This window comes from Miscanthus floridulus, chromosome 16, assembly GCF_019320115.1.
Source record: "Miscanthus floridulus cultivar M001 chromosome 16, ASM1932011v1, whole genome shotgun sequence".
Taxonomy (NCBI): Eukaryota; Viridiplantae; Streptophyta; class Magnoliopsida; order Poales; family Poaceae; genus Miscanthus; species Miscanthus floridulus.
The window spans coordinates 7,956,314-7,982,813 of record NC_089595.1 but is presented as its reverse complement, the minus strand read 5'-3'; the positions used below and the strand labels follow the sequence as shown (position 1 = coordinate 7,982,813).

Sequence of the window (26,500 nt, the reverse complement as noted above, 5' to 3'; positions counted from 1 at the left end):
AGGGGATGACGAGCACGGAAAGGGTAAGGACGGGAGCAGAGCGAGGTGTGCGGGAGTTGATTTTGCTTTTTCAGGCGAGAAGGCGCATGCGTCAGTGAGTGGAGCGACGTCCAACCTTTCGGATGTCTTAATAGTAACATTACCGTAATTTTATTTATTCTCTGATTTTTGATTTAAACATTGCTCTTAAAAATCAACTTTATTTTTATTATGTTATAAAACATGACAGTTCGTTGCATTTTTAATTGTCGTCATCCATTTTCTTACCTGCAAGTCCTCATGGACATCGATGATGCAATGCTCTCCATCTGCACCGTCTGCTGCAGGTCAAACGGCTGGGCTGCCGCATGACTCGGTTCTCCCTTCCCCTACGGCCCTACCGATAGCAAGCGGCCCGCGCACCGCGGGGACACGAATGCCTCCTCGTGCGGGAGCCATGGCGGCGGCGGCGAGGGCGGCGCTGCTGCCCTCCTCCTCCTCCTCCCCGTCTCCGCTGCTCCGCCTCCCGCACCGCTTCCTCTCGCTCACCGCGACTCCCTACCCTCTCTACTACGACCTCATCGTGCACCGCCCCGCGGAACCCAATCCCCCCAAATCCTCCGCCTCCGACGCCGCCGGGGCCGGCCGCCAGCCGCAGCCAGCATCCGACGAGCAGCCGCTCGACCGCGCCAAGCGCCGGTACCTCCGCAAGCGCCGCAGCCGCCTCCTCCCCGACCCTGACGCCACCACCACCACCAGGCCCTCCTCCTCGTCGTCGGAATTCGTCGAGCTCCGGCCGGAGGTGGTGGACTTCCCGCGCCTGCACGCGCGCGAGGAAGCGCTCTACTTCCACGACACCTTCGCTATGCCGTGGGAGAAGGACAAGCACTACCGTATGCTCTACCGCCTGGAGAAGAAGTACTTCCCCCACCAGTCGCTCGACAATGCATTCGTCTCTGCTGACGCTGCCCCGGCCTCCGACGCCGATAGGAGCCTCGTCTTCTTCGACGACCAGAAGAAGGAAGATAAGGGAGAGGAGCGGGTGGTCAGTAAGAAGGGCGGCGACAGCGACGACAAAGGGGAGGTGCTGGAGAGGAAGGTGGAGGACTTCTTCAGGTCTCTGAAGAAGGGCCCCGGCCAAGCCGACACCAAGACCAAGAGACCGGGAAAAGAGCCGCAGCAGGTGAAGCGGGAGGTGCTAAAGCAGGAGGAGCGGCCGCAGCCGTACCTCGTCACCAGGACCACGGAGCTGCCGCCCAGGTGGGACGGCCCGGCCGGGACCATCGTGCTCATCGACAAGCCCAAAGGTGATGCCTTTCGCCTCCCCTTTGGTGCATTGCAGGTTCTGGGATTCTCACCAAAATGTATCATCGGCAGTACTACTAGGTTGCCGTCTGTGAGATTAAGACAACAGTAGTATTTTAGATACTTTTATATGATGCACCACTGGAAAATTCCTTTTGTGAAATGTGAGCGATTAGAGCAACAATTACATGGCAATCAGTTAGTGTGGCACTTCTGCAGCTTTGCCTCAAGACAGGGTTCTGTGTTGTGTTTCCTTTCAGGGCAGATAATAATTAGTTAATGTGCGGACAGGATTAGGTTCGAGTGGTGTTTTATTAATTTGCTCTGTTGCCTTCCATCCTGAACAATTCATCTGAACTCGTCTTTCCTCTAATCTCAGGATGGACTTCATTTACTGTTTGTGGCAAGTTGCGGCGCTTGGTGAAAGTACAAAAGGTGATATCAGGGCTTTTTCACTGTATCTGAATGTAGCATTAGCCCTTAGCATTAAGTATATGTTTTGCAATATTTGTGTGGTCTCAGGTTGGACATGCTGGAACTCTGGACCCCATGGCAACTGGATTGTTGATTGTTTGTGTAGGAAAAGCAACCAAAATAGTTGATAGGTAACATCGTCTTAACTTTCGGGGAAAGCTTATTCTTGTGGTTGCTGGGACAATTGTCCTCTGGTTCACGCTTATCTTCAAATTTGCCCTAGTATAGACTGTATTGTAGGCTTTGGGGGAAAAATAAAATATGATGGACTCTGAAAGAATTGTTTTACATACTATGTCTACTTATCATCCCTCCATCTCTAGCACTTGCTGTACATTGTTTTTCTGAATGATCTCATGCTTCTGAAGCTACCAAGGAATGGTTAAAGGCTATAGCGGTGTTTTCCGACTTGGAGAAGCCACATCAACCTGGGATGCAGATTCACCAGTATGTATCCTAGCATCTCTACAATGGTCTGCTGAACATTCTTTTATTCAGGGGTTGCAAATGGATCTGCATTATTGAAGGGATTTGGGGAAGCATCACCAAATAACAACCTATTTGGTTCGCAGTTAGTTATGCTTCTTTTCTATGTTGCTGGGAAATCTTATTGAAAGATTCTACCCTGAAAAGAGGTTCATCACTTATCAGCATATATTGTCCACATATCTTTTAGTTGGTGACTGTTAACTCTATTTTCACAGTTAATTATGCTTTTGTACAATGTTGCTGGGAAGTCGTATTGAAAGATTATATCCTAAAAAGAGGCTGATCACCTTATTAGCATATATAGTCTATATATAGTATAGTAGGTGACTGTAAATTCTGCAAGCATTTGTTGATCCTATCTTTACAAATGTCAGAAATTACAAACTCTATTTTCAGATCTCAATAGTTGATTGTGTGCAATCTTAACCTTTTCTTGAAATAATTAGTTAAACCACTTGTGTTTTCCTAAATCTGATCCTGTATAGTTATTTTTTTATATTAGCTTTGATTTTAATTATTTGTATTCACAATTCTTCTTAGATGACAGTAATGCCTTACATCCTTCTATGATCAGATTATCCAGAGGGAACCATGGGAACACATCAAAGATGAAGATATTAGAAAGGCAGCAGCATCATTCAAGGGTGAGATATGGCAAGTTCCTCCAATGTTTTCTGCCATTAAGGTACCCTATTCTTGTACCTAAAGCTATTTTTTCTACAATTTCTTTAAAAGAATGTTGCTAGAGTTGTTCGTGGGTGGTGCTGACTTTCTGTTATGCATGTATGACAATCTGCTCAGCAGTTTTACACTTTTGGATAATAAGCTACTAAACCACTAGAAGTATATTGTTCACTTATGAAGAGCAAAAAGGGAAATAGAAAGATAACATGCATATAGGTTAACTTTGTCATACTATCTCAGGACTTGTCTGTGTACTGCGCTTTCTGACATAAGGATAGTTGGTTTTGATCATGATACAGTTTGATATTACTAATCTTCCATCTGCTGTCACACTGCCTACTACTCAAAAGTTAATCAACCATGAAACCACAAGTTCACAAGTTGTGTTATTTCCAAAACGTGTATGACAAATTCACAAGCTCACAATGTTAATTGACCATGAAATCAGGTTGGTGGTGAAAAGATGTATGACAAAGCAAGGAGGGGTGAAACAGTAGAGCTTTCACCAAGAAGAATATCAATATACCAATTTGATATTGAGCGCAGTTTGGAAGACAGGTATTCTTACATTCCTCTTTTCCTACCTTTGAATTCATAGCGGATAATAAATATCTGGTCAGTGTTCATATGATTACCTGTACTCTTGATGATTGTTCTTTTTTTTTTGGTTTGCATTCTACAGACAGAATTTGATATTTCGAGTTACTTGCTCAAAAGGAACATATGTTCGGTCCCTATGTGCGGACTTGGGTAAAGCACTTGGAAGGTTGGCACAATTATTCCTGTGTTAGCCTTATTTTCTGTTTACTTTCTGTGTGTGCAGTCTGCATTAATGAACATCAGCATGTATAATGTGCTCTAAGTGATCGGTGTCAGGATTACATTTATATTTCCTTTTCAGGTTTCTATAAATGTTTCAGTTGTTATGATTGTGCAATATCCTTTCACTATTGTCATCCTTTTATGGTAGCAAGTTACTTTATGTGTCCAATGGAGTTCTACATATCTTTGAACACCATAAGGCTAAAAGTCTGCATAGAGCCTAGCCCCTATGTGTTTTGGTCCTATGCTTATGCACCCTGCTTGTACCTGCTCTGTCAAAGATTCAACCAAGTTTGATATTTCATATTTCACAAGTATTATGTCTTTGGGCTGGAAGTTTTTTTTTTAAATAACTTAGCTATTTTACTGAAGTTGGCTAGTTCCATGTATTTGTTGTACTGAACCCAAATACTTGTTCCTCCCTTTTTTCTGGATGTTTAATATATACTCTTGTCGTTTAATTGTAGAATAACCACATGATCCTTTTCCCCCCATTTTCATTTCAGTTACTGTTCTTATCCATCGACATGTTTTTTATGCTAATATATTTCGGTGACCAAATTCAGTATATACATTTTCCTGCAGCTGTGCTCATTTAACTGCCTTGCGGAGAGACTCAATAGGTAATTTTCTGTGCTGTGCCTCTTGGCTACTGTCTACATGGTTCAGCTGTAGTTCTAGTCCAGTGAAGATTTGTTGCTTGTGAAGGTTTCTAAGGCTTATTTTGCAGGTGAATACTCGGTCAATGATGCTTGGAACTTCGATGAGCTTGAGCAACAAATCACCAAGGGGTATTTATGATCATTAATTAAACCTGCCTTCTGGACTTTGGGGGATGCGAGCTAGGTTACATGCGGCTTGCAACCAGTGGCCATGTCATTTGTCACCAATTATATAGAAATTATGCCACTTGAGTAGGCATCCAGAAATAGGCATCCATTCATATCAGACCCAGGGCTGTCAACGCGGGCTGGGCCGAACTGAACAGATGCAAATCCAATTCAGTGCGTCCTCAATTTTTCATAGAGGAACACGAAGCTTGTCTTGTTGTGATGAGCTTGACAATGATGACGTTGGGCTCCCTCACTTGTGTGTTGTACCTAAGTGGGTTGCTCGGGGGTTAGTCGTTTGGGTTGCCGTGTTTAGTTTTTTGACGGTTTTCCTTTAATAATTAACCATGTCACTAAAAAGTTTTCATGTCTGTTTTTTTTCTTATAAATTGGGTTAATTTCTTTTTCTACCTATAGTGAATTACAGGAACTACCTGTCCTTTTCGGTTGTTGCTTGGAAAAAATAGTCAGATACAAAAGCTACTTTGCATTTATCTGAACCCTATGTCTGCACCCTGTGTTACCAGGTTAGGTCACACCCGCAGCTGCGTACTCCTTCCGTCTAAAAAAGGCATGCAATTATAGATTTGACTGTCTCAAAAAGAATGTAATTAGAGATTTGAAATGAGTCAATTTTTTTTTAATTTAATCAAGTTTGTGGAAAACAGCATCAACATTTATGTATCCAAATAGGTTTACTATGAAAATATATTTCATAACTAGTGTAATGATATTTATTTGGTATCATAAATGTTAGTTTAAATTTTTTATTTCTCATAAAGTGAGTTTTTTTTTGAAAGTTGGCTGTGGTTGACTCGTTGGCAACCATCACCTGTCGTCAGCGCAATGGTAACCCGCGTGTTGGTGTTGCCGTGCCCCACGCCAACTTCACGACCAGCTTGTCAGGTTGCGTCCGTGCTGAAACCCTAAGTCAACATTTTTCTTAAACTTTTGATCCAACAATTTATGAACGCGAGGTCAATATGTCAGATAAACTAGTTCGACTTTATAAGTGGAAATGTTGAAATGTTCAAAATGAAGCACTAGAACAATACAATTAAGATTGTTTCCCCATATTTGGCATCTTTCGGAAAGAACCTTAATTAAGTCGATGGAAGTAGGCAGAGGAAGATATCATAAGCGAGCAAGAAGCTCTATTTGATACCTTCAAGAAAACTCTGTATTGACTCTTGACCTCTTGGACATTATTATCTTGTTTTTCCTTCTAAGCTAAATGTATTCGCCATAATCTTATTATTGATATTCGCCTCAGAACTTCGCTTACAACATTTTTTTTAACAGAACCACCAAATTCATCATCACGAAGGTATTCGTCAAAAACATGCATGCACAAAGCAAACAGTCACTAAATTTTAACAAAGTATATATAACTATTCCTATGCATGACGATTAACCTCACCGTCACAAGTACAGAGCGGTTATAATTAGGAATCATTTACAAGTTACAACAGTAGGTCTTATTGTGCACTAATGTTGCAGCTCCCATTTTCTACGAAGTAATCTATTAGAGATCCTCTAATACAAGTCACAAGTCTATGCAACTGTTTAGTGCATATTAAATAATGGACATATTTACAATATACTAAAAGTATATATGCAATCATAAAAAGGAGAGTGAAGTTTACAAGCTGGGTGGCTATGTTCAACCAATCCAGAACGCATTCGGTGGCAACTGCAAGTTTTTTTTTTAATGAAAGAAGAATTATATTAGATAATAGCTGGGCATATCATCACGTTACCAGCATTCTGGAATACATTACATATATCCAAAAACTGATTTTCATCTATATTGTACCCACGCTGTTAATAGCTCAAAATCTCAGATCCAAACCTGTATGACGCTTCGTATGGATGACCACACAGGCAAACACTCGGCAAAAGCCCTGAGAACAGATGTCCAACAAATGACGACCAACATTCCTGCATGCGGAGTTGAGAAACTTCTTATTTCTTGTATCTTCCTTTTTCTTTCTTCTGCCACCGAAGAATGAGGAAGACTGATCTGAAATATATTCTCCTAAGTCCTTCATCGTGGCCAGATCTAAACAACAAAACAGAGAAGAGACCGGAGAAAATTATTCCATGGCAGCGACATCATCTCTGCCTTGATGCGCCGTCCGGAAAGAATCTTCATGTTGTCATGCCGATGAAGATGCTGACGCCGTAGTTGTCGTCCTCATTTTCAACAGAGCCGTCATGGAGAAAACGTTCCACCCTACTCCCTCGCCGTCGCCGGAGAAGAGGAGGAGATAAATCCCTAATACCAAGAAACTTGGCATAGAGAAATCATAACCCTAAGAACTCGATCTACTAAAAGAAACTTATTAAAAATAATGGATCCCTACTCCCTCCAGCCTCCGGCGAGATATCGGAGGGGGAAGGGATTGGAGGGGGACCAGCGGTGGTGGAAGGCGGCGGCGGCGCTAGGGCGAGGGCGAGTCGAGGGAGCCTCGCATTAGGATGGGTTGGTAGCCTGTGGCAACTGCAAGTCCATAGTGTCGTTCTTCAACATCTCAAGGATTTCGCTCATGGATGGCCGGTCAGTAGGCCTGAACTGTATGCACCACAAGCCAACGAGGATCATCGCTCCTCACAACTTTCGTGGTGTCGATGCTGATCTCACAGGTTGTAGAGCTACTAAACTGATCCAAGTTGTCATACAACCATTGGGGAAAATACTTGCTGCTACTGTCGTCTGTGCTATCATCGATTTGTTTCCTTGCTCCGATCGACCATCTCAAGGACCACCATTCCATAACTATACACATCAGATTTGTTGTTCACTGCTCTATAGCTTCTGCTGAATACTCTCGTCCCAACAATGGAGATTTTGCTCTGTTTTGGTTGGCACAGCTTCGCCAACAAAATGGTCAGCTTAACCTATGGTTCTGGTGATCGTGATGGTTCCGTTGCCCCCCTTCCCCTTGGTGTGGATCCTCTTCTTGTGGACAACAGGTTTCCCGGAGATACCTGATGCTTGGAACGAGTTGGGCTCCTAGTCATTCCCGTGCTTGATCTTGTGCGGCGGCAGGGCATGGATCCTCCTCTTGTGGACCACAGGTTTCCCGAAGATAGCTAAGGCTTGGAACGAGTTGGGCTCCTCGTCGTTCTTGTGCTTGATCTTGAGTGGCGGTTTGGCCTTGATCATCTCATTTATGTCTTTAATGGTGACCCCACGACGGATACTGGATGGCAGTACAAAATCGAAAGGGTAGGCCACATATGTTCTCGGCTCCTTTCTTGTGACAATAGTTTTGCCAGCTGTGGAACAGAGAAAAGTGTGCTTTGAGTTCAATTGACAGGATACATTACATAGCCAATATTATATTATATTATATTATATACTAATCTTGAAAGGGAGACAAGCGTTCAGCAAACGTACGTGGACAAGTGTTGGGCACACCTTTCAGCAGTGCAGGTCTAGCTTGTGCAGGTTCTTTATGGACAACGATAGATTGTTGACAAGGCAAAGTATTCTGATGCGCTGAAATTGAAGCACAGCGCTGATGCAACTTAGAATCTGTTATAAACGGCAATCTGAAAATCGCATTAGAGGTTTGTACCAACCTGAGATATCGACAGCTTTTTCCATGGCAGCAACATGGGTATTCCTATTAAGAAGGTTGAGAGATACCATAAGTAGCAATAGTGCATATCTTGAATGACATTGAACTCAACGACTGATAAATCCAAGGGCTTATCTATGTTGAATGACATGCATACATTTCTTCTGCTGGGAAACAAGCCTCAACAACTTGTAAGCAATTAACTAGCCATTCTTCTGGCAGTTCATCAGTCCCATCAGACTTCAGTAAACTGTTGGTACCTGGAGTTACCATTATAATTAAGAATTGAAAATGACACACACCCTGCCTAAACACCAAAAGTCTAGCAGTAATGATGGAAGGTATAGTATACCTGAAGAATCCATCACTTGAAAGACTTTGAGAAAGCCCCCTTCAGTCATAGGACGTGTCATCTAGACATATATAAATTGACACAGGTCCCACAAATAAACAATATTCATAGTTCACTTCGTCTCTAAGGATACTTTGATAGATCAGCATGCATGTACCTCAACATTTTCTGGAGAGAACTGCAGCGTGCGTCTGCATTTTGCTTGTAAAGTTTCATTCCATTCTTCGAAGTCCTTGATGATGATATCTATACATTGCATTTTTACTAGTCAGAAAATGCAATTGATATTGAAGCACCTTCTTAAGTGTTTGCTGAAAAGGTCAGATGGGATAAAATTAGGAAATACCAAGTGGGTAACCCTTAAGTGTTTCTCTCTCGCATGGAAGCTAGGCAAACCAGAAACATCGGACGTACCAATCCTACCGGTCTATCCGACTCGTTAATCTTCATATAAGTTTTGGTAGCAATACATTCTTATAAAAAAATGCTACAACTAAATGGATTTTTTAAAGTAGCATATCTTATCCCTACGCACGATAGTGTTGTAAGGTCTCCTTAAAAAAAACTACATATATCACCTATACGCATTTTTTTACCCAAAACGATAGCATGTGTTTTGCTAAGGAAATTTGAATTTTACTCGAGCATGTATGCTAAAATTACATGACAAAATACCACTTCCCGAACCATGAATTTGAAAAACATTTTTGAGGCCAAACAAGTTAAGAAAAAAAGAAAAATAGTTATAGAATGAATTATAAAAGAATCTTACTTTTTCTTTTGTTAAGATAAAAACTGCATTACAATTGTACGTCTTTACCACTATTGAATTCTTTGATAAGCTTGAAGAAATCAGGGACCTGCATTACCAGGAAAGAGCTTTCAGAGCTATCATTAAAAGCCATATTAATAACCTATTGCACATGCAGAAAACATATTGGAAACAGAGATTTACTTAGCGCCTAGTGCAATTTGGAGATGAAAATACCAAATTCTTTCATGCAATGGCTACAGAGAGGTATAAGAAATGTTATCTGTCAGATAATGGATGAAAGTGGCCGTATGATTTCTGATCATCAAGAGAAAAGTGCATTGTTTTATCAAGAATTCAAAAGAAGATTTGGTACATCAGTGAATACCTCTATGCAGTTTAATCTTCAAGAAATCATTCAGCCAAGCAATGAACTTGAAGACCTCTGTTCTCCTTTCACCAATGAAGAAATTGACTCAATTATCCTTGAACTTCCCAGTGACAAGGCTCCTGGCCCTGATGGTTTTAATGGATTATTTTTCAAAAAATTCTGGCACATCATTAAGTAGGATATCTACAGATTATGCAAGGATTTCTTCCACCACCAGGCAGACATCAAAAGTATCAACTCCTCTTATATTTCTCTGGTTCCAAAGGACAACCTTGAAAATATCAATGATTTCAGGCCTATTTCCCTCCTCAATTCTTCTATGAAAGTCATCACTAAGATATTAGCCAATAGACTTCAAACGAAAGCTCTGACAGTGGCGCATGAGAATCAATATGGCTTTATATGAGGAAGGACTATTCAGGACTGTCTAGGGTGGGCTTTTGAATATCTTCACCAATGTCATCATTCCAGGAGAGAGATCGTTATACTTAAGCTAGATTTTGAAAAGGCTTTCGATTTGGTGGAGCACTTAGCCATCATAGACATTCTCAGAGCAAAGGGTATCCCCTCAAGATGGCTGGAATGGATGAAAGAAATTCTTTCATCTGCAACTTCATCAGTTTTACTCAACGGGGTAGCTGGCAAGGATTTCAAATGTAAAAGGGGGGTTAGGCAGGGTGACCCCCTGTCTCCTCTTCTCTTTGCTATTGCAGCTGATCTGTTACAGTGTGTCATAAATAAGGAGTATGAACATGGAAACCTCTTCCCCCCCCCCCCCCCTTTCCACAGAATCAAGGTACCCCTTTCCCAATTGTGCAGTATGCAGATGATACTATCCTGATCATGCAAGCCTGTGAAACACAGCTGCAACATCTCAAGGAGATCCTACAGAATTTTACTATTTCAAGTGGACTGAGAGTTAACTACCACAAATCTTGTCTTGTTCCTATTAATGTTTACCAAGGAAAGGCTAATACACTAGCAAATGTTTTTGGATGTCTGGTGGGATCCTTCCCTTTCACTTATCTGGGTCTGCCCATGGGTCTCACTAAACCACAAGTGAAAGATTATGCCCCTCTTATCAGCAGAATTGAGAGAAGGCTTTCTGCAAGCTCTCAATTCCTCTCTTATGCTGGAAGATTGCAGTTGGTAAACTCAGTTCTCTCATCACTCCCAACTTACTATATGTGCTCTTTAAAATTGCCAGTCACAGTGGTGGAAATTATTGATAAGCACAGAAAGAAATGTCTCTGGAGAGGGAGTGATTTTAGGAAAAAAGGTTACACTCTAGCAGCCTGGGAACTTGTCAGGAGACCCAAAGAAAAAGGGGGACTGGGGGTCATCAACTTGAGCGTTCAAAATGATGCTCTTCTGTTGAAGCAATTGGATAAACTCTATAGGAAAGAAAATATTCAGTGGGTTAAGCTTATCTGGCAGAAACATTATCCAGATGGAGTCCCTCATATTAGAAGAGAAAGAGGTTCATTCTGGTGGAAGGACATTTTGAGACTTCATATCCAATATAGGGGAGTTGCTTACTGCATTCCAGGTAAAGGGGACACAGTCAGTTTTTGGGATGATCTTTTAAATGGTAGTGTGCACTCCCAAAAATACCCTCATCTGCTGAATTTTGCGAAGGAACCAAGAATTTCATTTCAAAAGATGAGAGATGCTGAACCTCTGCTTAGCAGCTTTAGGATCCCAATGACACGGCAAGCATATAATGAATTCCTTGAGCTGCAGACAGAGTTGCTGCAAATGCATCCAGCAAATTCAGATGTAAATGATTGTTGGCAGTTTATTTGGGGAAATCAGAACTACTCTTCTAGCAAATATTATCGCTATCAGTATGCTTCATTGAATCCCCCCTGACCATCACCTGGATTTGGAAGGCCAAATGCGTCCCAAAGATCAAGTTTTTCACCTGGCTTCTGCTTAATGACTGGCTAAATACTTAGAAATATGTTAAGAAGGAGGAACAAATTTCTAGAAGAAGGTTACTGTTGTGTGCTTTCTCAGGATAACATTGAGGAAACCAGTGAGCAACTGTTCTTTGAATGCCCATCTGTCTTCTCTAGATGGTTTGCTCTGGGCATTGTTTGGGAAGAAGAAGGGAATCTTAATGAAAAGTTGATTGTAGCCAAGAGAGATTTTCCTTATCCTTTTTTCATGGAGGTTTTCATGATCGGGGCTTGGTGCATCTGGAATGAGAGGAATGCATTCATCTTTGATAGAAGGGCTCCAAATTTTAATTCCTGGAAGGCTGCATTCAAGAAGGAGATAACTGCACATCTTTTTAAGATCAAGCAAAGTCTTCACCAGTCTGTTTGCTTGTGGCTTGATGCCCTGTAATTGTAGTTTTGTAGTTTCTATTTTTTAGTTTTTCTCCTGTTGTTGCTCATGTCTAACTGCTGGTTAGGCACTTGCTCTCTGTTGTAAGTTTGCTTTTCTTTGTACTCTCTTCTTTTAATCAAAGCCGCCGGGGGTTTTTGCCCCACGGTTTCAGTTAAAAAAAAAATTGTACGTCTTTACCAAAAGAAGAATGATTTTTGAAAGTCATTCAATCATGAAAAGACATTGTATATTTTGTTTATTCGGAACATACAAGGTAGACTTTTGTAATACAAATTAAAAGTGCATTTAAATAATAGAAAACTATAAAAAGTTCATTATTATGTCACGTTGAATCCAATAAAAATACATGTTGAAACAATCACATATGGACGACCTTACATCTAATTAATAGATCCAATTATGTATGTGATTGATCGTTGTCTATCACATTAGTAGGTATAATAGAGCCAACTACAAGATATTTTGCCTAATACTACCTCCGTCCCAAATTATAAGTCATTCCAAGAATCTTGGAGAGTCAAACCATATCAAGTTTGACTAAATTTATATGATAAGACAATAACATTTATATAATGCCAACTAAGTATCATTAGATTCTTCATTAATTATATTTTCATAGTATATCTATTTGATGCCATAACTCTTTGTAATTCTCTCTATAATTTTGGTTAAACTTAAGAATCTTTGACTCTTCAAGATTCTTAGAATGACTTATAATTTGAAATGGAGGAAGTACTTTGTCTACTTTCTAAAATAAAAAATACTTAAGTACATATTTATTGTATTACCTTCTAGCAGGAGGTAATATGTAGTAATCAGCATTAATTTAGATCAACGGCTCACAGTTATTTGAGAGTACCGTAGCAAGCCCCTAATTAAAAGCTTCCTTTCTTATGAGAGAGAGAGAGAACAAGACTTTACCTGCTATATCACAGAACTGATATTCCAAGTCTGCACAATGTTTAATAGGCGTTTGTTCATGAAACATGCTAAAAAAATCATCACCCACATTGGCATTGTTGTTGCTTGCTTCAGCACACAAGCTGGTACATGGATCCGCCAAACCAGAAATACACAAGAGATTCATAGCATCGTCTTTAATTTGCATGGCTACATATATATCTAGGGCAGAATGAGTGATGCAATGGCATGGTGCAAGCAAACCAGGTAACAAATCATCTTTCTGCAGACCATAGTAGTCCTGGCTTTGCCATTCCCATATCGCAATACTGTAAGAAATTCCACAACGACGAGCTCAATTAGAATTAGAACTGGAACTGGATCGGAGGGACGACGACGGAACCGAATTGAAGCGCGCGAGAAATTAAACAGATCGAAACAGATCAGTCGGCCGGCCGGCCCGGCTGCTAGCTGCCACCAAATAAAGGCCCGCCGCGCGCGCGGCGCGGTACGTACGGCGGAGGAATCCCGCGCGGAGGCGGAGCAACTCACCCTTGATCATCAATGGCGCCGCCGTCGAAATCCATGACGTACGAGTAGTGCCGCGGATTGGTTGGGCGGCGATAGCGATCGATGACAGGCCGGTGTCGGACCCGGACACTGGAGGGGCCGGGCAGATCACAGGTGAGGAGTGTTATTCCGAGTGGTGTGGAGGGGAGGTGGTTCGTGAAAGCAGCAGACGGTCATATTTAAAGGCGGGCGGGAGTGTGAGAGAGAGGCAACTTTTGTTTTTGTTTTTGTTTTGATTTTGATGGTGCGCGCGCAACGAGGATCGAGCGGACTGTGGATCACACGACACATGGTTATATATGGGCTTAGACGATGGGCCTGGCTGGCTGCGGCTAGAGTGAGTGACTTGGTGTAAGGCCAGTCTCAATGGGGTTTCATGCACAATTAATAAGGTGCCACGTCAGTTTTTTTTGCATGAAACTGGGAGGAGAGAGAAGGGATTCGTTTCATGGTCACGAAACTTATCCGCATTGTTTCCAAAACTTCGGAAACGCCGTGAAACCTGCACTGAGACCCTTCCTTCGTTTCATCGCGATTTTTCTTCTCCGGGACCGTGCGTTCTTCATCGCGACTCCGCAGGGCGAGGCCGCCCGACGCGCTCGCTCGTCCGCCGGTCGCGGGAGATCCGCCGGCGTAGGTGGGAGCTCCGCAGGGCGCGGCCGCCGGACCGCCGCGGGCGAGGTCGCCGGCCGCGGGCGCTCGTCCGCCAGTCGTGGGAGATCCGCCGGCGCCGTTCGTCGTGAGCCGTCCGTCGCGAGCTGCCCCGTCGCGACTCCGCCCGCCACACGTCCTCCACCGGTCGCAGTCGCCACCGGTCGCGGGCGCCGCGAGCGCGAGGGCTCCGTCCGCCCGCCGCCATGCTCGGCCTCCACTCCATGCTCGGCCTCCAGGCGGTGACGAGAAGGATGCGGGGAAGAGAGGGATGATAGGGATAGGTGGGACCTGTGAATAGTAAAATAAGGGACGAAACCGTGCCATGAAACTTTGCATTGTGGGAGAGACCCGTTTCATATCAAAGTTTCACGTGTTGAAAACTGGGAGGTGAAACTCTCCATTGAGACCGGCCGCAGGTGAGGAGGCGTCGCCGTGCCCCTCGGATCGGATCGATCGAGCGGCCGGACTGTGCGTGCGTGCGGATCAGCGACGGCGCTCAATCGGGGCGGCATGCATGCATGGCAGCTTCGCTGACGTACGGGTGCTATTGCAATTGCGATTGCGATGCGACGACAGCCAGCCAGCGCACTGCAACTGCAACTGCATGCAAGTTGATCGGCTCTTCTTCCTCCCGCTAGATCTCGCGGGCGGCAAGGACGTACAACGTCCTTTTCTAATGGCAATGGGCGTCGTCACCTCGTTGTTAGTTGTAGCAATTTAGGAGGTCAATTGATTATGTCACATAAATTTGTAGCATAAGTCAATTGATTATGTCACATAAATAGCACAAAGCTAGGTCAGTGCTTCATGTAGCACGAAGGGCACAGAGAACAAAACATATGATGATTGTATTGCTATCAGTACTAATCCTTAGGTACTTCTTAGCCTTCTATATTTTCAACCCAAATTTGACTAGACTTCTTGTGAGTGAAGATGGATCATATTTAGATTTTAGTTGAGATGTATGAAATATTTCATATCGTTGACGCAGAGATTGGTCACACACCACAAGTGCTAGATCAATCGCACGGGTCACAAATGGAACCAGGCGGCGCGATTCTGCCAAAACATGCATAATTTTATTAATAATACTTCTATACATGTTATATGGTATGCAGATATTAAAAATTTAGATCGAAAACCCACTGAACAACGTGAAAGTAAAAATCAGTGGAGTAGATGCAATTATGTTGAATTGCCTAACGACAAGGAGGAAGTTCGCTAAAATGTGTGATTATCGACAAAGTCATCGAGGCCGTTTGAGGGCTATTGATAATACTACCAAATCGGCGGCAAACTTCAAGCTTGATTAGTGTGGGATCTTTTTGTTTGTTGGACCAGGTGAATCTAGGTCCACTAATGAAAATGTCTCTCAGATGAAACTGCCCTATAAAGTTGTTAAATAGATCAATCAAATTTTGGTCTCCTTGACCTCTATTTCTGTCTGTATTACTCCTAATCAGATTGAAATCCCCACCAATCAACAAAGGAATGTCTTCCTGTGAGCAAGATTCAGATAACTCCAAGATAAAATCAGCAGAAAGATCATGCTGTGCAGGGCCATAGACATTGACGGTATCTGAAATTAGTCAATCTATTTCTTATAAGAATCCACAGACTAAACTGTAAAAATTTTGTTTGTTCTATCTCCAGCAACTCAGAATTAACACTTGTAGCCAGACCACCAGAATGCCCCCTGGCAGGAATCCAGTGCCAAGTAAAGATTTTATTTCCATTCATTTCTTTCAAATCCTTGTCACTAAAATCCTGTTTTATGGTCTCCTGGATGGCAATTATATCTAAATCTTCCTGAAAAGCATGTTTTGCAATCAGATTTCTTCTATGAGAAATGCCCACCCCCTAGCATTCCAGAATAGAACTTTCATGATGAATCAGAAGTAGAGCACAGAGTAGTGTCATGTTCAGTATTGCCAATTTCCTGTCTCCATGACCAGAGTATCATGACAATCTCTATTCTGATTAGAGATAACCTCCATGGTTAGCTCCATCAGTTCATCATCATTTCGAGGAGCATATTTATCATTCTGGGCCTCAAGATATTTCTTATAATTAGCTTCAGCTATAGCAGCCCTAGCTAGTTCTTCTAGTTTAAAAACATCTAATTGAGCAGCAGGATTAACAATTTCAATGTCTAAATCAGATATAACAGACTGAAGCACATCATCAGGTGTATTATTCAAAACAGTGAAAGAATTATGTGTGGTCATACCTGAGATATTATCTCTTGCAGTAGCTCTCATCGAGGCTTTTTCAGCAATAGGGATGCCATCCCTGGGAATCCTACTGCAGGTCCTTGAAGCCATCACAATTTGAGTCTTCTTGAGTCTTTTTGTCTTCCTGCCCTTGGAAGCTTGCCACCCCTGGCCCACTTCATCAATGTAAGCCTGTTCGTTTGGCTGTGGCTTGTCGTAAACGATCGTAAACTTCCAGCCGGAACAGTATTTTTCTCTCACACAAACCAGCCAGCAGTACTTCTTCACGAACCAGCCAACCGAACAGACTGCCATATCCTCCTCAACAATGGTTACTTCTTTGGGAGCAGTTTGGCTAATCATTTCCTCAGAACCCGGTACTGTGGTCAGCGTTTCAGTAGTAAACCCAATCTGATTTTCAGAGAATAAAACCCCCTCCTGAGTAAGGGATTCTATAGGTTCAGAGTCTTGAACTTCAGAAGCCAACAACAATTTAGGCCACTTATCCTTTTCCATCAAATAATCCCCATCAGCTCCATGCACTAATAACTGAGTATCAGAAGGAATTAGGATTGATTCCTCATCCAGGCTATTCTGACTTGCTTGTAGGTCCATAAGGGCCTTACATTCATCAACAATTAACTCCCCCGGAAACTTGATTTTATGTCCATCAGACCTATCTCAGGATGAAAAGCAGCCAAGAGATATAGTTGGTACCATTTGCCCTGGATTGCCCTTGGTACTCACTGGCTCCAGACAGTCCTCCATGGATTCATCATGAATGGAGTCCATCTCCCTATCCAATCTGCCCATCCTGTCAAATTTGTTCAGACTCTTCTTACTTTTGTCTCCTTTATAGTTATTGTCAGGGTCTCTACTGTGTGGATCATCAGGTTTTCCAGGACCTGGTGGGGGACCTCCTTCCCCTTTTTTGAACCCACCCATATGCTCTTCCACCTCAAACCTCAGAAAAACTCCAACACCATTAAAGAAAACTTCAATCACACCTTTTATAGCTGATGGATCTCTGCATCTCACTTTCACCCTAACAGGTTCAGCTTTGATAAGGCTCAATTCATCCACCACTAGAGGTTCAGCCACCAGATTAGTTATCTCTTTCACTGATTCAATGTCTCTAGCAATATCAGGGATTTTATGAATTTTGATCTAGACTGTATGCAGAACAGATGAGGGTTCAGGATCCATGAAAGATTTAATGATCTCCCCTTTCAACCCAAATAAGGACATCTCAAATCCATTTAGCTTTGTAAAGGTATCTAAAGAGTTCTTGTCTGGGAAAACAGTTAGGTACTCTTGATGGTCCATCCTTCTAACTTTAAAATCCCAATCTGCTTTCGCCAAATGCTTCAACTCTTTGTCAACTTTTTCCTCAGTGGCTTCACCTTCCAGAATAGTGATAAAACCAGTTGCTGCAGCCTCCTTGGCTTTAGCTTCTGGGGTGTTAAAAGAATAAAAACCTTGACCCGGTATCCCAAAACCAAACATCTGTAACTTCTTCATATTCATAGATTTGCAATCAACCGCCATATGGCCTTTTGCTTTGCATTTAGAGCATACAGGTTCCTTAGTACAATCAGACTGTTGATGTCCTATGTCTAGGCAACAGAAGCATTTGACCTCAGCAGGGTTGAAAGATTTCATACCTGTCGATGGGCCTGCTCCACCTTTCTCGCGGTGTCCATCCCTCCAGGGATCATTGAGCCGATGATCAGGGCGATTCCCGCCCGCCTGCTGATTTGGAGCCCAATTGCCCTGGTTGTTGTGGTTCCGAGCCCCCTGATGAGTATCATTCCAGCCTCCTTGCTGGGGATAATTTCTCCCGAAGTCATTCCTCCCAGGATTGTACGCCCTGTTGGCCCCAAAACGCTCATGCCCCTCTTGGAATTGATCCCTACCACCGTATTGATCCAGGCGCCTTCCTCTGCCACCTCCATCAGCGGGTCCCGGACCTCTGCCACCGCCCCTCTGAAGTTGGCGACGCAGATCTTGTTCCTCCCCAAGAAGGTTGTCTTCCTCCATCCACTCCTCTTGCCGGCGTTTGCTCGTAGGACGGGTCGCCATCTTGGTGGCTTGAGCAAATGATTTGGTTAGGGTTTGGAATGGAGGCAGAGCTCTGACTTTACGAGAAGCATAACGATGACGGTCTGTGGGGCGGGCAGGGTAAGCCTTCCTTTTGGTATCCAAAACCATCCCGGACCCGGCCCACCAGCAGCCCAAGAGTGGTCATAGCGCGGATCCTAGCACCTTCATCCCCAACCTGCAGCGCCAAATTTTCTGGAAGATTCCGATCCATGGAAGTCATCCGAAAGGAATCCGCCATTGTTGATCCTGTGCCACATCTAGCCTTGGATTTTTGAAGATCTCCATGATCCCCTGACCTTCCCAGCGCTAACATCCTTCCCATCGACGCTTCTAATCTGTCACAAGCATCAGCTAGTTCTCCCAACTGGGAATCCGAATCCCCGTCGCAAAACAAATGACGCTTAATGTCGGCTGCAATCTGCGATCGAACGTGGGTCGATGGGTGATAACCAGAATTATCCACAATCCAATCTCTGTGTTGATTCGGAGCCAGAGTTAATCGTCTTTGGGCTCCCTTGCCCTGACGAATCCCCTGCTCAATCGATGGCCATGCCTCCTCTGAGAACGCAACATCATCGTCCTTCAGCCGAGAATCAGGAAGGCGACAATTCGGAATCCCAAAATCCCCTACAGTTGATTCCCCCAAATCCGAATGTAGGCGAGGAGATGACTCACCGATGATTTGTGCGCGCCAGTCATGACGAAACTCCGCCACCGAGTCCACCACCGCCAGCGAGCCCTTGGACTCCGCCGCCGCGGATTGAGGAGAAGTCGTCACCTGAACTCTACACGGAGCTCCAATCGTTGCTGGACATCCTTGTCCTGACGAATCCCCAATGTTTTGTGTCTGCCAGACCTCCCGTCTAAGCTCCGCCGACGACGGACAAGGAGCCGAGCCCGCTGCCAACTTGGAGCGAGCCACCGCGGGCTGAGGATAGGGAAGGCGCTGTCGCGGGTTGTCGCTCTTTTTTTTTCACACCAATCGGCCATCGATCCGATGAATTTTGATTAGGAACTATAGTCCCTTTTACATTAAAATCAATTCAATAATTTATGATTGTATTTTGACTAAAGTAGTTTATACAATAATGGATTTAAAAAATAAATTTTTATCACGTTGAAACATGCGAACATTTGCTAGTTTATATATAAATAAAATAGATGATTTATTCCTCGTCAGTATCTGTAGCACAGCGTGGAGTTTTTGGAGCAATGGTAGGCCTAAGCTTTGCATGTGCCCTGTATTGAGCGTTGACTAAAGTCGTCGAGTACAAACACTCAACCTGTTTGGGAGATCGTATTGGATCGTGGATTATTTACTGCTGGCTGGTTTGGTGTGAGAGAAAAATACTGTTTCTGACTGAAATTTACGATCGTTTACGACCCAGCGAACAGGGCGACTATTTTCACGTTGTCCGTATCATACAACCTGTTGACGCCGAATCGATTTTTGCTGTCAACATGTCCTAATTTTGGTTTCTGAGAAGAAACAGTCAAGAGAAAGGATATACCTACCTTTGCCATTCCAACTTTTTGCAAGCCCTGCCATGCTTGCTCAGCTTAACAGCTCCTCTGCAATGGTATTTCGGCTTTCCTTAATAAAAATAAAAATAACAACAACAACATAACAGCTAAAACAGAATAACAGCTGCTGTTAGCTGGTGGATCAATAATGTAATTATTATACGTATAAAAAAACTAATAAAAACGTTTGGAACGTTGGCAACACAAACACATGGATCATCACGCTCTTTGTTCCCGAAGTCCAGGGATGGACCGAGCTGTCTAAGGCCCAGAAGAGTACGTGTGGTCCAGGATCCGACGGCGGAAGGCCGGCATCGGCATCGGCATCGGACGGCCCGACCAGTTGCCGCCCGCGGTTGGTTGGTTGGGTGGCGTCCCTCTCCCTCCTCTCCTCTCTCGCTGTCGTCTCCAACTTTCCCTTGGCTTGGCTGCTGCCTCCCCTCCTGGCCTGGCCACCTCCCCTCTCCGGCTTGATCGATCTACCCATCCCTTCCAAGTTTCCAACTGACATTGCCGCGCCGCGCACGACTTCCGCCCTCCCTACTCCCCGCCTCACGCATATATACGCGCGCGCCTGCCTCCCCTGCCCCTGCACCTGCCTGCCTGCCTGCCCACGCGCTCCGCTCCTCGCCCCCCTCCTACGCCGCCTCCGTACCCACGGGCAGGGGCACGGTTGGTGGCTCATCGCCCGCCCCGCTTCCCCTCAGTGGGAATCGGAACATACAAGCACCGGCGCCACGGGATTCAGCTCCGTCGGCCGGCCGGCGCGGACGGAGGCCGGGTTCGCTTCCCTGCCAAAGCCTCCGCCTTTCCTTCCGCCCGCGGTGTTGATTTCATCCGATTCGCCGTACTAGATACTCCACTTGTAGTATAATATAATCGTGCCGCCGGCCGAAGTCCAAACTTTCCGAGTTTTTTTTACTTCGCATACAAGAAAAAAATAAAAAAAATTGTTTTTTTAAGCGCCGGTTAGGTGATTTGGTTGGTCTTGGATTGGGATTTCAGCCGCAGAAAGGGGTTCATGGAATTGGGATTTCAGCCGCAGAAAGGGGTTCATGGAATTGAGATTCCAGATGCATGCGGGGCTTTCGGTTTCGAATTTGACGCTGCTATTTTGCGACCTGTAAACAGAGCTAGTTAATTCAGCTGCTCCTACCTGTGCCTGCTCTGTACTTGTGGGAGTAATTAGCTGTTTGCATTTGACCGCAACGCAAACTGAAATTGGCCTGCAGCAGTTCGTTCTACACACACAAAATCTTGAAATGCTGTACTATTTGTGCGGCGCACTTAGCAAACCGAGTAGAAAGTGCATACTTGGGCATTGCTCATACTTTTAGATGCATGGGGTGTTTTTGGTTTCGAATTTGTTGCTGCTATTTTGCGTCCTGTAAACAGAGCTAGTTAATTCAGCTGCTCCTACCTGTGCCTGCTCTGTACTTGTGGCTTGTGGGAGTAACTGTAATTCCGTGGAGGAAATTAATTAGCTGTTATCTGCATTTGACCGTAAGGAAAACTGAAATTGGCCTGCAGCAGTTCGTTCGACGCGCACAAAACCTTGTAATTCTATACTATTTGTGCCGCCCACTTCTTAGCAAACCGAGTAGAAAGTGCATACTTGGGCATTGCTCATATTTTTAGATGCAGTCCAACCATTGTGGTTGCTTGTTAGTTGCTTGTAATGCTATGCAAATTCAAAAAAACATATTTGGATTGGACTCTTCTGACTATGGATTGCCACTGTCTGTGTTTTCTCCAGGCTCCCTTTCTGTTTGCATAATAAAGCCGCTGCCATTATGATCTCCCCATATGATGCGTAGCATTTGTTGCTTGCAACTGTATTGCTCCTCTAGCTGCACCCTTGTACTAGAGCATGGCAAAGCTCGCAACTCTTGGTCGCAGGTTCGTATACCTACATGCTTGTCTCCACTTGAGCCATTGACTTCTGGACGGCTAACGTTGCCTGCTAATACGTTCTGCCCTTGTTGACGCTCGCAGTGTGCTTAGATTCCCAAATGGAAGCATGAGGCTTGTTATGGTAACAATTATTGGAGCAGTCCTTGGCTTTTTCATTGGAATTTCATTCCCTTCGGTCAGCATAACAAAGGTATTAATGATAATAATGTCCACCATAACTGCAATATCTCAACTAATTGAGTAATTAATTATGTCTGTTTCAAATATGCCAGCTTCACTTTCCAGCTAGCTTTGTTTCGTACATTGAAGACAAAAACTCTGGACTCACAACCCAAGCTATACTCAATCATGCTTGGACTTCTGCCAGAAACGCAAGGGGAAACGGTACCGAACCAACTTCAAACAGTACGTTCAAGGTTAGTTGTATTACTCTGTTACACTACTTAGCTTAGTTGTGGAGTACTATGGCTATTTGAATGATATCCATTTAACGTGATCTTCTCCTTGAATACCAGATACTTATAAATAATAAATAAACCGTTTGCTATTCCTGATATATTTTAGTTTGTCTGATTAGTTTTTCTTCGATGATCTGTAGATTTATGTCCCAACGAACCCCAAGGGTGCAGAGGGGCTAGCACCAGGTATCGTTGTTTCAGAGTCTGACCTCCATTTGCGCAGGTTATGGGGAGACCCAAGTGAGGTATATTTTCTTGTGCACCATCATCTCATCAATCTTCTCCAAGTGCATTTGATATATTTATTATAGCTGGACATGTTGAGAACTATACTGGAAACCTAATTTCTAACTCTTTGATACTTCTCTTGACACATGCTTTAAGCATATGCTCCTTCTCATGCTTGTTCTTTCTTTGTTTTCTTCACATTTCTGAATTTGTGTCTTGTGCTTCTTTTGACATGTGCTACAAGCATATACTGAGCTGAAGTTCTCTATTTCTTGGTAGGATTCACAAATTATTGAAACTGAAAAATCAAAGCTTTGCACTTTTTCTGCATTTTGTTGCTTGCAATGTTCTATGCTGATATTTGATCTTGAATATACAGGACCTACCTTTCAAACCAAAGTACCTTGTTACCTTTACTGTTGGAGTTGAGCAGAAAGAAAATATAAACAGAGCTGTGAAGAAGGTATTTTTGACAACAACATCAATGAGCTGAAAAATGAAAATAATGCCTTTCCCTAGTTTTGATGATAATGAACTTTCAGATCCATTTATGGCATTTTGTTTAACTCAGCTTCCTGACTGTTTTGTTGTTGGTGCTGCAGTTTTCTGACAACTTTGCTATTCTGTTATTCCATTATGATGGTCGGGTGAGTGAGTGGGATGAATTTGAGTGGTCCCAGCGAGCTATCCATATTAGTGTCAGGAAACAAACTAAATGGTGAGTTTCATTTGTGCTCTAGTGTACTGTTCATAGTTCAATTGCTTAATTTGAAATGATCTTGTGCTGAAAGTTTTGTTTGTGCACACAACTCTAGGTGGTATGCCAAGAGATTCCTGCATCCTGATATTGTGGCAGCTTATGAGTACATATTCATCTGGGATGAGGACCTTGGGGTTGAGCATTTTAATGCAGAGGAGTATGCTTTCATTCTCCCCACTTCCTTTTAGTGCTATTCAACATTGACCCTCTTACATATTGTGATAATGCTGGGGTTACAGGTACATCAAACTTGTTAAGAAGCATAATTTGGACATCTCTCAACCTGGATTAGAGCCTGATCGGGGTTTAACATGGCAGATGACCAAGAGAAGAGGTGACAGTGAGGTTCACAAGTGAGTGGAATTCTTATCTGAAAAAGAATACTTCTTTTATTTTTCTGCTGAGTTCTCGTGTTTTAATTTTGCATCATTTTGGTTATAGGGATACAGAGGAGAGGCCGGGCTGGTGCTCTGACCCTCATCTTCCACCTTGTGCCGCGTACGTGGTTATTGCCCTCTTACTGTGTTTTTTCTCCTCCCAGAATACTTACCAATTCCCATTATATTATCAGCCTCCCATGATTTACATATAGAGTTAATCTATGTTTTACTGCAGTTTTGTTGAAATAATGGCTCCAGTCTTCTCAAGGGATGCATGGAGATGTGTGTGGCATATGATTCAGGTTTGTCTGTCATACCTTCCCTTGTGTCTACTTTCGATCCTTCCTTTACATAATTATTCAATATTGCTTTGGTTGCAGAATGACTTGGTTCATGGTTGGGGCTTGGATTTTGCTCTCAGGAAATGTGTGCAGGTATGTATTGTTTGAGAGACTTTTATACCATTCTAGTGAACTGCTATTTCTGAATGTGTGCACTGAATGCTGGTAACGTTGCTCACAGCCTGCTCATGAAAAGATTGGAGTTGTTGATTCACAGTGGATCGTTCACCAAGTGGTTCCTTCTCTGGGGAACCAGGTAAGGAGAAATATTATGTTTTTTTTCTTTCTTTAATTTGACGAAAGGGTTTAGACTTGGTAGGACCAAGACCGAGTACATGAGGTGCGATTTCAGCACGACTAGGCATGAGGAGGGAGACGTTAGCCTTGATGGACAAGTGGTGGCCAAGAAGGATACTTTTCGGTATCTAGGATCGATGCTACAAAAGGATGGCAACATTGATGAAGATGTTAGGCATAGAATTTCAGCCGGTTGGTTGAAATGGCGTTTAGCTTCTGGCGTCCTCTATGACAAAAGGGTGCCTCAGAAGCTAAAAGGTAAGTTTTATAGGACGGTGATTCGCCCGGCGATGTTATATGGTGCTGAGTGTTGGTCTACTAAAAGGCGACATGTCCAGCAACTGAGTGTGACAGAGATGCGTATGTTGCGTTGGTTTTGTGGGCACACAAGGAGGGATAGAGTCCGGAACGACAATATTTGGGATAGGGTTGGGGTGGCACCAATTGAGGAGAAATTGATTCAACATCGGTTGAGATGGTTTGGACATGTCCAACGGAGGCCTCCTGAGGCGCCGGTGCGTAATGGGGTTCTAAAGCGGGCCGATAATGTAAAGAGCGGTAGAGGTCGACCTAAACTGACTTGGGACGAGTCGGTTAAGAGAGACCTTAAGGAGTGGAATATCTCCAATGATTTAGCTATGGATAGGAGCGCTTGGAGATTAGCAATCAACATGCCTAAACTGTGACCTCTATCTATCTTGTGCCCTTTATGTGTCTCTCTGTTCCTTCTCTCTTTTGGGTTTCATCTCTAGCCTACCCCAACTTGCTTAGGACAAAATGCTATATTGTTGTTGTTGTTGTTGTTGTTTAATTTGACTGTGAACTTTGAGTTTTTGACCATTTTCCTACCATCATAATTCGTATACAAAAACCTTGCAGGGGCAGTCAGAAAACGGAAGAGCGCCATGGGAAGGGGTATGTTTATTGCCTGAAAACTTGCCGTAGAGTGCTTTTCAGGAAGGAAGTTGCTTTTGTTTGTGAGCAGTTGTCATCTTGTTGTCCATGGTAGCTTATGACTGACGGTTTATTTATCTGTCGTTTAGGTGAGGGCGCGGTGCAGGAAGGAATGGGGCATGTTCCAGACGAGGATGGCGGAGGCAGAGAAGGCATATTACAAGATGATGGGCATCACCCCGCCAAACTCCACGCTTGTCTAGCCGCATCTTTTCTTTGTTTTCCATCCCCGCCCCCTGACCTTTGTGATGGTGGGTGAGCTGATGATACTAGCAGTACTGGATTATAGGGAGTTAGAGATGGTGGGTGCGTGTAGCTGCTTATGATGAGTGAGAGGACCTTCTGTAAGTAATTGCGAGGTGAAACTGTGATGAAAAAGCATGTACACGAGGATGTTACCTGATGGTCTATAGAAAATATGCATACCGAGCGATGCGATTGTTCTGCGCTTTGTAGCTTGATCTGAAACCCATTTTGATTGCTGATTGAAAGCATCTAGGCTCCTAGTGGGTTTCGGTGATTAATGACAACGCAAGATTATTGTGACAAACGTGTGTTTTACAGAGGCAAATTGAGTTAGGTCATGATAATGGTGATTGATTGGGCAATCAATGGTTTTCATGCCTCTATCGATGGAATTCGTTTCGGTTTTTAAAGGATGGACGACAAGGTTAAGGACGGTCTAGTTCTAAGTGTCAAATGGTATTGAGAGATACTTAGAGTAGATTAGGATTTAGTTTTTCCTTTGGACGTACTATAAAGGGGGGTATGAGCTAGTAGCTTGACCTATATAAGGCTAATGTATTATGTGTGGTACACACTTGTCAAACTTAGCACTAGGTAGCTCAGGGATGGCCCAAAAATCATGTGGATCAAACCTCATTCACAAAGTGTTTCGATTGGAAGTGATATTAGTTGGATTTTTGAACCTAAGAATCGTCATCACTTAGGGTTTCACTGTATCCCTCAATATATGTATTATAGAACCGTAGGTTGATTCCAAGGCGTGGAAAAAGTTAGCAAACCTAGACGCATATAGTTATGTTATGTATTCATTGTTGTGCATCAAATGGGAAACCCTAGGTTTATGGTTTAATGTTAACTGCTTTTGGTTCTTAGAACGAAATTGGTTGTATTGTAGTTATGGTTCTCATTGATATTTATTTGTGATGTTTTGATTTATGT

General features: G+C 43.4%; 4 protein-coding genes across 5 annotated transcripts; 3 read left to right on the top strand and 1 right to left on the bottom strand.

The window, feature by feature from the left end:
- The first annotated feature begins 362 nt into the window (after positions 1 to 362).
- LOC136512668 (uncharacterized) lies at positions 363 to 5,255 on the top strand. The gene is made up of 10 exons (XM_066506649.1): positions 363 to 1,286; positions 1,664 to 1,719; positions 1,807 to 1,889; positions 2,127 to 2,205; positions 2,822 to 2,932; positions 3,380 to 3,489; positions 3,614 to 3,697; positions 4,339 to 4,376; positions 4,484 to 4,544; positions 5,111 to 5,255. Exons 1-10 carry the CDS (start codon positions 416 to 418, stop codon positions 5,166 to 5,168), a joined length of 1,551 nt encoding a protein of 516 aa, XP_066362746.1. The 5' UTR covers positions 363 to 415; the 3' UTR covers positions 5,169 to 5,255.
- Positions 5,256 to 6,203: 948 nt separating this feature from the next.
- Positions 6,204 to 16,984, bottom strand: LOC136512383 (uncharacterized). 2 transcript variants are annotated; one of them, XM_066506348.1, is made up of 7 exons: positions 16,374 to 16,984; positions 8,680 to 8,768; positions 8,523 to 8,583; positions 8,328 to 8,430; positions 8,172 to 8,215; positions 7,987 to 8,088; positions 6,204 to 7,865 (listed from the first exon to the last, which is right to left on the bottom strand). In XM_066506348.1, exons 1-7 carry the CDS (start codon positions 16,969 to 16,971, stop codon positions 7,600 to 7,602), a joined length of 1,263 nt encoding a protein of 420 aa, XP_066362445.1. In that variant the 5' UTR covers positions 16,972 to 16,984; the 3' UTR covers positions 6,204 to 7,599. The 2 variants fall into 2 exon arrangements, with proteins under 2 accessions (XP_066362445.1, XP_066362446.1); XM_066506349.1 differs by having other exon boundaries at positions 8,008 to 8,088.
- On the top strand, positions 10,477 to 13,211 carry LOC136512385 (uncharacterized). Its single transcript, XM_066506350.1, has 2 exons — positions 10,477 to 13,065; positions 13,187 to 13,211. Exon 1 carries the CDS (start codon positions 10,508 to 10,510, stop codon positions 11,534 to 11,536), a length of 1,029 nt encoding a protein of 342 aa, XP_066362447.1. The 5' UTR covers positions 10,477 to 10,507; the 3' UTR covers positions 11,537 to 13,065; positions 13,187 to 13,211.
- A 3,383-nt stretch (positions 16,985 to 20,367) lies between the features above and the next one.
- LOC136511923 (uncharacterized) lies at positions 20,368 to 25,761 on the top strand. Its single transcript, XM_066505947.1, has 15 exons — positions 20,368 to 20,764; positions 21,740 to 21,882; positions 21,979 to 22,087; positions 22,170 to 22,313; positions 22,496 to 22,600; positions 22,963 to 23,046; positions 23,186 to 23,301; positions 23,399 to 23,500; positions 23,583 to 23,696; positions 23,785 to 23,841; positions 23,959 to 24,025; positions 24,104 to 24,157; positions 24,246 to 24,320; positions 25,241 to 25,276; positions 25,405 to 25,761. The coding sequence occupies exons 2-15, from the start codon at positions 21,854 to 21,856 to the stop codon at positions 25,516 to 25,518; spliced, it is 1,206 nt and encodes a 401-aa protein (XP_066362044.1). The 5' UTR covers positions 20,368 to 20,764; positions 21,740 to 21,853; the 3' UTR covers positions 25,519 to 25,761.
- The last annotated feature ends 739 nt before the right edge of the window (positions 25,762 to 26,500 follow it).